We start from the raw sequence: 12401 nt of genomic DNA on the forward strand, positions 1-12401 counted from the left end.
TTTAAGACATTTTAACTTTTTCTTTACATAAGTGTGAGTGTGTGTGCAATATAGACTACATTACATATACAAAGACCAGAAATTGCTTAAATGCCGTTAAGTGGGTTTGAGTATTACATCGTGATTTCTTGTCTCATGTTTCTTTTATTCGCTTCGCTTCGTTTCGTTTTGCTGATTTGAGCAATATATAAATTTATAGTAATTAATACTTACCATAGTTGTCTTAAACGTAAGAAATTATATTAAATAAGCACATTATTAAGTTTTCGAACTTAAAATAGTTTTACTTAACATAATCGGAAGGTCTATGCTATAATGCTAGAGTTATGACACAATGCAGTTAACTTTTAAAGGTATGTGTACAAAATTGAGTCTTAAATTATTATTAAATTGTTACATAAAAATGTTTGTATATATGTATGTATGTACCTAATCTAGGGAGGAAAAATAGCTACCTTGGAATTAACTTTTTTTCTATAGAACCAACAATGTGTCAAAAAAATTAATTTTCATTGATTTATACAGTATCAAATACATATTTTTAGTTAATAATAAATGTGAGTATTGAGTTTAAGTCATCATTGTAAACAGCATTAAAAGTGCTTGCGCTATTTTCTTAGGGATGGTAATAAAATATGTAACGAAAAAATTTAAATTTTAACCAAAAATAAAATTAAAATAATGATGAATTTTCTTTCAATGTATTGTATTTAAAAAATCAGTATCACGAACATTTTAATCACAAAGTACTGCGAAAAAATGTATTACAAAATATAAATATTTTTCTGGAAAACTAAAGCATAATATAATATATAATATAATTCTAAAAAATAGCAAATGGTCTTAGAAAAATAAAAATGCCTACATTAAATAAAAGAAAATAAACAAACAAAATCAGTAGAAATACTTGTAGAAACATAATAATGTAATATAAATAATAAAAATTGAAATTATTTGACAAAAGAAAGTTAAAGAAAAAATTTGGTTGCGTTAAAAGAAAAAACAAGAAAAGCGTGAACTTCAACCGGACGAACGAAGATAGGGTATTATAGGTGCATTTTTAAAGCACATAAAGTATAAAAAGATCTTAGGCTTGGTTTTATCGATCAGTTGAATAGCAACTATATGATATGGTGGTTCGATCTCACCAATTTGTTCGGCGATCGTAGCGTTGCGTTGGGCATTAAGCCATGCCAAATTTCGTGAAGATATCTTGTCAAATAAAAAAGTTTTCCAGGGACTTTAGTTTGAACGATCAGTTTCTATGGCAGTTATATCTTATATTCGTCTGTTATCGGCGGTCTCGACAAAGTGGGCGTATATCACACTGATCATTTACATATATACTCGTATATAATATGGCGTCGCCGATGTTTTTTCCGGATGTTTCAAACTTCATGTCAAACTTAATATACCCTGGTCAGAGTAAAATAAAATTAAAGTGAGAAATACAATCTCACTCTAGTCACATAATTTCAATTTTTATAATTGATGAAATATTATTCTGTTTCAATATAACATAAATCATAATTAAATATAATTTTCATTAAAAAATTAACAACAAAAATTATTTGGTTATAAATATTGAAGAGAAAACACTTTTTAATTAAACTAATAAGAAACAAGAAAATTTTCATATTTTATGCATAACAAATCTACACAAAAGGTTTAGGAGTTAAACATTTTCTGAAACGTGATTTATACAATAAAATTAGGTTGGTATTAAATTAATAATGTTAGGAAACAAATTAATTGTTGCAATAAAATAAAATAAAGAAAAACTAAAAACCATTTGAACAAAATATAAAACAGAGCAGGGAATAAAATAAAATAATATAAATAAATAAAAAAATAAGAGTTTAGAGTAAAACTATATTGTAAAAATATATAAGATATGAATATATAATAATATTGTAAATGTTATTCGTTAAACCTTATTTTGCTTAACTAACACAGTAAGAAAAAATTACTTTATAATATGTTTTAGAGCAAACACAAGCACATTTTAAATTCAAACTATTTTGAATATTTATGCATAAAAAGCACAGCTAATTTCTAAAAAAATATAGCAGCACGATTGTTACGAATACAATAGTAAGAATATGAAATATAAATTCATTTCGCAAAACGAAATCAATGACCTTGTCCTATCTCATTTTATTGAATGCATAATACTATTGGAAAAGTACCTGCAGTTATTCCCGCCTGTAGCACATATACTTTATACTACTATACGAAAAGTAAAAATATTTTAAACAAATAATTAAATAATTAACAAGTGCAAAAGCACCTGGCACATAGGAATATTTGCGTGATTTATTACGCGTTTGTGACAACCTAAAAGTTAATCCGATAGCTACCAAAAAAAACATAAAATTAACATGTGTTAAATACATGATCATGTTAAAATCGAAAGCTGTAGTAAATAATTGTTTCAAGTTTTTTTTTGAACTTCTTACCTGCTCTCTACTCAGCCCTATATATGTATATGTATGTATGTATTATTAAAATATAAAAGTAAATAACATACTTCAATGCTTACTAATTTTTGCGTGTAGCATCCTGTATTATAATCTTATTTTTCTGACGTGTCACTTTCGTGGCGGGAGGGGTTGATATTAAGCGTTTTAAGTTCTCTTGGGGTATGGCCGCCGTTAATTGATCTTTATCCTTCTTACGGCTACTGCTACCGCCGGTCTGCTCGTCAGCAGCACAGCCAGCCGCTGCGGCAGTTACCGATTGACCGGCGTAACGTGTGAGCACTTGAAATTTGGCAAATAATTTGTTCTTTGACTCGCGCTCCTTCTCTTTGAATTTTTCTAACGGCTTGTATTTAGCCAAAGCATCGGGTAGCGGACATATTTCCATTTCACCATGTTTAGGTGGCTTCAAAATTTTACCACTCACTGGTACGGTGGGCTTGTAAAATTCTAGCTCGAGATCAGAGTCGGAGTATGGCGATGTTGTGTTAATAGCGCCGCCAGCTGTGTGCAACTGTTGTTGATGGGCTAGCGCAAGGTGTGTAGGACGCAAGTAACGTTGTTGTTGTTGCTGATGCTGCTGTTGTTGTGCATCACTGAAATTCAACGAACTAGCCGATGCCGAGGCAGATGTCTCTTCGGCGAGATGACGTAGCATTAATGTGAGTTTCATTTCATGTTGCCGCTGCAATAGCACAGCATTACGTTCACCCTCGAGACGCGCCTGCCGCACTGCATTCGAAAGCACACGTTCCTTCCACTCCCAAGCATCGCGTTCGCGTTCCAACTGCATTAACTGCACTTCCAGCTGACGCGAGGAGTCACGCAAATCGATAACCTTTATGAAATACTTATATAATAGCGTGCGCATTTCCTCCAGCGAGAGTTTATTAAGACGCGCCATCAACATCTGTTCGCCTTTCTCACGTTGCAAGCGTTCGCTTGTATCAATGGACTTGTGGCCGCAGATGAGTTCATTCTTGAATTCAATTGCTGCATCGATGGCTTCGATAGCCTCATCGCATTCGAGTAGCTTGCGCTCCTCGCGTTGTGACAGCACCTTGTCGCGCTTCAACTTACGATCGAGTGCGCAACGTTGTTCGAGTAGGTGATCACGTGTGCGTCGCAGATTGCGTATTTCATGTCGTAGACCTTCCTTTTCGCCAGTGCCTTCAGGATTGTCGCCATACTGTTCCAAATTCTCCGATTTCTCACGTAACACATGATCTAAATGCGAGATTCTTGCTTGCATCTCTTTCAGGTTCTTACCCCGTTCTGCATCTTCGGTTGCATTCGAGCTGCCGTCTATCTTGACAAGCGCTTTGCTGTTGGCGCTTAGCGTATTTTCTTTCTCTTTGAGCACTTTTAACTCGTGCTCTAACTGTTCGCGTTGCTTACGATCCTTTTTTAATTTCTTTTGTAGCTCGTCGATGACTTTTTTGGATTCATGTAGAGATTGTTGCAATTTCTTTACCTTTTGTCCACTTTCGCCAGCGATATGCTTCATTGAGGCGAGATCTTGCAGGCGCTGTTCTATATGTGCAATTAATGCACGCAACCGTTCGACCTCTGACTTATCCTTACCCTGCACTATTGCCTTAGCCAACTGTTTTTTAGCCTTTTCATACTCGGATTCAAGTTTGGATTTCTTCTTGTGGAAACGTTGTTTGGCTGTGGAGCGCGTGTCGCTATTTTTCACCAGTTCCGTTATAATGTTTTGTTTCAACTGCATTGTTTGTTCTACTTCTTCTATTTGCCGTTGACGCGCTTCAATATCAGTGACTAATTTGCGCAATTTCTTTTGTACATTTTCCAGTGGCGAATTAATTACAGCGCGTAACTGTGCTGCATTCTGCAGGTCACCTGAACTCTCAAGAAAGTCATCGGTTACTTTTGGTGCTGTCTGTTCACGCGACGCCACGCGATTAAGCATGGCGATCTCAGCGCTAGATAAACTGGCACCGGGCTGTATCGATCTGCGTCGACCTAATCGTTGCAAAAATAAAGCTACAAAACAAAATCGTTGCGAAAATAGTTCTTATTAACATACCTCCCATTGATGGCTTGCGTTCATCTAATTTATCAATCGTTTGACGTTGTTCGCTCAACACTAACTCTAGGCTCTGTGCTGACTCCTTCTGTCTTGTGCTCTCCTGACTTTCCATTACAGCTTTTGGTTGGTTTTGTATAAATTCTTTATATTTTTCGTGAATTAAAGTATCTGTTTTTATGCGTAGTTCCTCCATTAGCGTTTCTAATTTTTCCATCAAATCAGGTCGTTGCGATTCACAGTCCGATTCATTATCTGAATTCTGGTGAAATGAGGTTTCGGGATCGCTAACTGCCTCCTCAGGCTCTTCTGCTTCTTGTATGGGCCCTAGTTGCTTTTGTGAGCGTATCGCTTCAGCAGAGCTTAAACATTCCTCACATTCTTGCTTGAGGAAAAGCCACTCTTCAATTTGTTCTTTGTCCAACTCAGTCACAGCGTTTGAAGCAGCCAATCTGTTGATTAATTATTAATAGGTAGTTATAAATTGGTAATACAACTGTATTTAATAATATTTTTTTAATATTTACTTTGAGAACAATCCTTCTGCATTGGATACCAATTTATACCACTGACTTGCTGCAAATTGTAATCCGAATGTATCTGCTCCCACCGGTATGCCACATCCACCGCCACCAGGCAAATCGGGCATAATCGCTTCTGGCGAGATGGGTGTGTTATCGTCAGAAAATGTATTCATAATAACATAATTTCTAACACATTGTACTTTGAAGGCAAATTGTAAATTGCAGATTGTTTCATTGCAATCTCGCTCTAGTGGCGAAACACACAAAATAAGTAAAGTTTGGGCGCGGCCACCAAAAGAATCTTTCAATAATGTTGTCAATGTGGTTTGATTATAAGGTATATTGCCATTAGAACCATACATGAGTGCTGGATCAGTAAGTGTGTTTACCACTCGCTCCAATGTTTGCAAACCCACATCCTTGGGTAAACTTGTGGTTTGATCTAACGCATTCAACATGAATACACGATCAGTGCCACATAAATCGGAGAAACTTGCTGTTGAAAGTCGATGTTGTATGAGACCTTCTTTTGAAACCCATTGTTGTTCGAGTGTAAGCGTAAAAAGTGTATGGCTTATAGATAAATCGTCGTTACTATTGTTGTTAGAAGACTGTTTGGCATTCAAGCCAATTTGTAACCAATGAAAAACATCAGTAATGCTATTGCAATGAACATTGCCCACACCCAATAAATCATGAATTGCATCGTCCATTATTTCCACCCAACCGATATTTACAGCATAGGTACGTTCTAAAAGAAAAACTTATTTTATTCATATACATTGTTGTAACATTTCAAATTTTACCTGGATGGTTCGCCATATGGGAAAATATTTCGCGCACGCATCTTTGCACCACGCCCTGTTCGGACTCATTATATACACAATCGAAACCAGGTCCGTAAAGTGTGTATGTTTTACCAGTTCCTCTTTGTCCATATGTTACTACAGAAGCATCGAATCCTTCCATAAACAAACTAATCAACGGAAATACGGTCTGATGGTAAATTTGACTTTGTGTACAATCCATAGATAGAGCATGAGTCACGGGAAATGAATGCGGTCCTACTTGCATTAATCCCGCGGCAATGCCGTGATTCATTTGTCCAGGCAAAGCAGTGGGTGCGGAATTTAGAAATCCCGGTGCAGTCATTGGAATGGCTTGCACGTAAATGTTGGCCTCACCTTTGGTTGGCTCATTTGGCAGGTTCATGGGACCATTATCTCCAGCATTTTCATTCGCATTAAAATTCCCATTGTCATCTTTTTGCGTTCTTATTTGCGAATGTTCATCAGCCCCTAAAATGGATTGCGTATCTACAACATTGCCAGCTGATAGTAGTGGTGCTGATATAGGTGTTGTTACAGCCGGTGGTAAGCACGGATAGATACGTACAGCTACTTGTATCGGAATTTCCATCATATTCGATGCTCTCATTAAACACTCAATTATGCCAAATTATTGTAATGTTGCTGGTGCATGTTTATTCACAAGTTATCTTGCTTTTATTTAACAATTCAATAATCTATAAGCAATTTTCACAACTAGACTACAATACAAATTTTCTGTTTTTCCAGTCTAAAATCAGTGTTGTATAGAATTTACTCATTTTGTGCAACAAGACAACACTAAATAATGGCACCAGTGCTCCCAAGTTGATCACTTATAGGGGCTTACAATGTAAACTTTATATACCATACAATTTTGTGCGCTTTGCTTGATAATTCATCCTTTGACATCGAAACGAATCAAACATAAGCCATGTTAAAAAAAAAAACGCTTAGCTTTCCCTGCCTGCTCTGGATTTGATATTTTGTGTTTTGATATTTTCATCATAAGAGAATCGGAGCCACTCCCAACGAAAAATAAATAAATAAATAATAAGAATATCAATCGCTGCTCTAGTCAGCATAACCATATTTATAACAGTTGCCACGATCTTACTTCGCTTCGACTCGCAATCTTTTTATGGGGAAACTCATATATGGGTATATATGGGTGAATTGATGTTATAAATTGAATTGAATTTTACCAATACGTTTAGTTGGAGAGATTTATCAACTCATAACTAAAATTCCGTTAAGTAATAACGGTGCAACTCTGCTTGTTTCGGTTATTTACAACCAACTTCGTTTTCTTTTATTTGCTACAAAAGTTGCATATTAAACGTTGAACGCGTGTTTTTCGCGTGCATTTTGAGTTCTAAAATCGTTTTTATACGTTTAATATTGTGTAAAATACTCAAAAACTTGTAATTTACCAACGTCTAAGGCACGTAGATCTGATTTAAAATGTCGAAAAGGCGCATAGAAGTCGGTGAAACTTATAATTCGAAGACGAAAAAGTAAGTGATCTGGAGGTACAGGCGTACAAATGTGAAATTCGCGCAATTTTAATATCTTTACATTTTCGTTTAATATAAATTTATATATTTTTTACGTCAAAGGGATTATGATCCGTCCCCGACAGCGTTTAGTAATGCCTCTGCAGTTGCTCCCGTGACCGGTACCGTAGTTGGTGCCACGCGCCAGCCTGGCACTATAAATCCGTACAACATGAAGCCCTTTACACAACGCTATTTTAATCTTTACAAAAAACGAATTACGCTGCCAGTTTTTGAATATCAAGCTGACTTCATGCGTCTATTAAACGAACATCAATGCATAGTTTTAGTGGGCGAAACTGGTTCTGGTAAAACTACACAAATCCCACAGTGGTGCGTTGAATTTGCTCTGACAAAAGGTAAAAAAGGTGTCGCTTGTACACAACCACGTCGTGTGGCAGCAATGTCTGTGGCGCAGCGTGTTTCGGAAGAAATGGACGTAGGACTTGGCGAAGAAGTGGGATATTCCATTCGTTTTGAGGATTGCTCATCTGCCAAAACCGTACTAAAATACATGACAGACGGTATGTTGTTGCGTGAAGCTATGTCGGATCCCATGTTGGAACAATATCAGGTTATATTGTTGGATGAGGCTCACGAACGTACATTGGCAACAGATATTTTAATGGGTGTATTGAAGGAAGTTATAAGGCAACGAAATGATTTGAAATTAGTAGTAATGTCCGCCACATTAGATGCAGGCAAATTTCAACAATATTTCGACAATGCACCTTTAATGAACGTACCGGGTCGTACACATCCGGTAGAAATTTTCTACACACCCGAACCCGAACGCGATTACTTAGAAGCAGCAATACGTACAGTAATACAAATACATATGTGTGAAGATATCGAAGGTAAATATATTAAACAATTGATATTTTCGAGCTAACATTGAATAAATTTCAGGTGATATATTGATGTTTTTAACTGGTCAAGAAGAAATCGAAGAAGCATGTAAGCGTATTAAACGTGAAACCGACAATTTGGGTTCAGATATTGGTGAACTTAAATGCATACCACTATACTCCACTTTGCCGCCAAATTTACAACAACGTATTTTTGAGCCGGCACCACCCCGCAATGCTAACGGGGCCATCGGACGTAAAGTTGTTGTATCCACCAACATTGCTGAGACATCGCTCACCATTGATGGTGTTGTTTTCGTGATTGATCCAGGCTTTGCGAAACAAAAAGTTTACAATCCACGTATACGTGTAGAGAGTTTACTTATTTCCGCTATTTCTAAAGCTTCGGCCCAACAACGTGCTGGTCGTGCTGGACGAACACGCCCAGGAAAATGCTTCCGATTATACACTGAAAAGGCTTATAAAAATGAAATGCAGGATAATACCTACCCTGAAATATTGCGTTCAAATTTAGGTAGACATTAAACATAAAAATTGAAAAAATTGATTTATTTGATGGCATTTTGGCTTCTAGGTACTGTCGTTTTACAATTGAAGAAGCTTGGTATTGATGATTTGGTGCACTTCGATTTCATGGATCCACCTGCACCAGAAACACTTATGCGTGCTCTGGAATTGCTTAATTACTTAGCTGCTTTGGATGATGATGGTAATCTTACCGATTTGGGTGCCGTCATGTCTGAATTTCCATTGGATCCACAGTTGGCAAAAATGTTAATAGCCAGCTGTCAACATAATTGCTCGAATGAGATACTATCGATAACGGCAATGCTGTCGGGTGAGAATGCGCGCATAAATACTAAATGCGTGCTTTATATTTTTATTTGTTATTATTTAAAACCAAACAGGTAGTTTATTTTTTGGTTTAGGGATGATTATTATATATTTTTTTTTAATTGACCAGTAGTAAAATGTAAAGCAGTTCAAAATTACACAATAATTTTGTAGCTTCCATCTTACCTATTGAGAATTGGACAGCCTTGAGTTGAAGCAAATTCAAAATACTAAAGCTATTGATATGTTTTCCTTAAGTTGCTTACTCATAATATCTTTTTATCACAATGAAACAAAACGGTTTTACTCTTAACTACTTGTTACTACTACTTTAGATTGGGTTTTAGTTCTTAATACAGAAAAATGAAATTGAAATTTTAGCGAAGCAGCAATTTTTTTTTTACTAAATTACTTATTTAAATATTTATTTTGACACACTTATAGACGAACGGACCGACAGTTTATTTTTCACTGATGCTAAGAACTTATTTTTAGTTAAAATGCAAAGGAAAAATTTTATCAATTCATTTGTCTTTTGCATTCACCACTGAAAACAGTTTCACGAGCGATAACACAACTTTAAACCAGTCTTCTCTTCAACACTACAAATAACTAGTATTTTTTCGAATTTCAAGTTCGAAATTTCGAAGTTAATGCTCGAAAATTCGAAGCTATGTTTAAAACATACCCAATAATCTAACTGATTAAAATTATGAACTTGCATATACAACTTTCTTTAAAAATTATATGCTGTGTACCAAAAATTGTTACGAAATTGCGAAAAGTCTAATTTGTTATAAAAATTCAATTTAAGCATTACTTAAAACTGTAATATAGTGAATTAATAGCTTTATATTTGAAATCAGTTTTAACGGTTTAAATAATGTGTGCGTATTGTGTGGATTTGAACAAAAAAAAATCGCTCTTGAAACTCACGACAAAATTACTCAACCAAAACCCAATTTCATTTGCCAATTTAGGCATTGTCTTTAGTGGCCAATTACGTAATTTACTGAAAAATTGTTATAAAATCGAAGATTATCAGCAAAAGTTTGCAATAATTTTAAATTCCTAAAAAAAAAATTAAATGAAAGTTGAAGAATTTTGCTCGAAATTAAATACGAAAATTAGTAAAGCAAAATAGGACTCTCCTTCAATCATCAAATTTGCTGTGAAACATAACTCAACTGCGTTTGTGTGGGATTGTGCCGCGTTCAATGGATACCGTGACGCCGCCAACCCAAAACCAAACCACTTTTTCTCTCTCTTCCTTTCTACACTGTTACTATTATACTCTCGCCTGTACGTACAACGACAGTGCCACAATGCTTTGTGCGACCCAATGAGGCTAAGAAGGCTGCAGATGAGGCAAAGATGCGTTTCGCTCATATCGATGGTGATCACTTGACATTATTAAATGTTTACCATGCTTTTAAACAGAGTAAGTTTAAGTAATTTACATAATATTTTCTTTTACTAATAATACAATTCAATTGTGTTCCTTAGGTGGTGAAGACCCCAATTGGTCTTATGAGAATTTTATAAATTTCCGTTCATTGAAATCAGCCGATAATGTGCGTCAACAACTCGCACGTATAATGGATCGTTTCAATTTGAAACGTAGCAGCACCGACTTTACATCCAAAGACTATTATGTTAATATACGCAAAGCTTTAGTGCAAGGCTTTTTCATGCAGGTCGCTCATTTGGAGCGTACCGGTCACTATTTGACCATAAAAGACAATCAAAATGTGCAGTTGCATCCGTCTACATGTTTAGATCATAAACCCGATTGGGTAATCTATAATGAATTCGTATTGACGACGAAGAATTACATACGCACCGTTACAGATATTAAACGTAAGTTAAATTTTCCATATAGTTTCATGTACAAATTTTCTCAATTAAACCCATATACATTTTTCAAAACTCTTTTAGCGGAATGGCTACTTACTTTAGCACCACAGTACTACGAAATGACAAACTTTCCACAATGCGAAGCAAAAAGACAACTGGAAATGCTGCAGCAGCGAATCGAATCAAAGCAGTATCAAAAGGGATTTTAATTTAAACCCTGCTAAAATATGCCCATTACAATTCCGAAAGTTTTGCCTTTTCTTTCACTGTTATCTCTAAGTTACTTCAAGTATAATCAACAATTTGTTTGATTGCATACATAGTTTGAGAAATAAGTTTTTCGCAACAAAATTAATAGAATTTAGAACTGTTAAATAAAAATCTGCGTCCACAGTTCTTTAATAATTTTAACAACAACAATAAATGCGCATTTGATTGTTTTATCAAAGCGTAACAGTTTGTTAATATGCATATGAAATGCGCACTGAAATGTGTCACGTGATTTTGTAGTTTGCAAATTAAAAAGTATGAATAGCAAGAGCTTACATATTTACTTATAGCCATACATACACCCATATAAATTAAATGATACATGTAAAATATGGCTAATAATGCAATTTTCGACTACTATACATACATATATATCTAATATCGCAGAAACTATGTGTCATTTGATGAATTTTATCTGAATGAATTGCGTTGAGCAGTAGAAAGTATAAATACATATATGGATAAGGATAAAAATTGTGTGTCTTTTATTACAGAGATATTGGGTTGCAAATTATGCATTAAAAAATCGTTAAGTTAACATTTGAATTATACTTTTTTTTGGAATCCCGCAAATCTGTAAAAGTAAACAATTATTTTTAATCCCAAATACAGAATTGAATAATACCTAAAAAATATTGTAAGCGCATTAAAATTTTATTTTTAATTCCAAATACCGGATTGGAAAAAATGTAATCCCAAGCTTATAATTAAAATTGAAAACAAATTGTTTTAGAATTTACATCTCTTCCCGTTTGCCACTACGAGTTCCACCATTTTGAACTGGAGCAGTGGTCGGCAAACTTACACATTCAAACCAGAGAACTTAGAGCAAAGACTCTCTGCTCAAAAGATATATATATTATATTATCAATTTATAATCCAAGATATTTTGGATGTATAATAAACATTTCAATTTTTACTATTAAATTAACAAAAAATAAAATTTTCAATTTTTAATACCTATTTTGCGATTAAAAATTTAATTTTCAAATTCTGATTTTGGGATTAAAAATTAAAAATCTAATTTTTAAATAATTTAAAAAATTACAATCAAAATCTAAAAATCTAATTTTTAATTAATTTAAAATTAAAATCCTAATTTTTAATCTCAAAATTAGACTTAGAAATGCAAAA

The 12401-nt window shown here is 34.6% G+C and overlaps 2 protein-coding genes across 2 annotated transcripts; one reads left to right on the top strand and one right to left on the bottom strand.

Moving 5' to 3' along the window:
- Window positions 1-1077: 1077 nt before the first annotated feature.
- On the bottom strand, window positions 1078-6955 carry cos (kinesin-like protein costa). The gene is made up of 4 exons (XM_014242736.3): window positions 5861-6955; window positions 5058-5805; window positions 4531-4982; window positions 1078-4466 (listed from the first exon to the last, which is right to left on the bottom strand). Exons 1-4 carry the CDS (start codon window positions 6489-6491, stop codon window positions 2542-2544), a joined length of 3756 nt encoding a protein of 1251 aa, XP_014098211.3. The 5' UTR covers window positions 6492-6955; the 3' UTR covers window positions 1078-2541.
- Window positions 6956-7190: 235 nt separating this feature from the next.
- Dhx15 (DEAH-box helicase 15) lies at window positions 7191-11741 on the top strand. The gene is made up of 7 exons (XM_014242737.3): window positions 7191-7398; window positions 7501-8294; window positions 8347-8820; window positions 8881-9144; window positions 10459-10581; window positions 10647-11000; window positions 11079-11741. Exons 1-7 carry the CDS (start codon window positions 7346-7348, stop codon window positions 11204-11206), a joined length of 2190 nt encoding a protein of 729 aa, XP_014098212.1. The 5' UTR covers window positions 7191-7345; the 3' UTR covers window positions 11207-11741.
- The last annotated feature ends 660 nt before the right edge of the window (window positions 11742-12401 follow it).

Source organism: Bactrocera oleae, chromosome 4 (assembly GCF_042242935.1).
Source record: "Bactrocera oleae isolate idBacOlea1 chromosome 4, idBacOlea1, whole genome shotgun sequence".
Classification (NCBI taxonomy): Eukaryota; Metazoa; Arthropoda; class Insecta; order Diptera; family Tephritidae; genus Bactrocera; species Bactrocera oleae.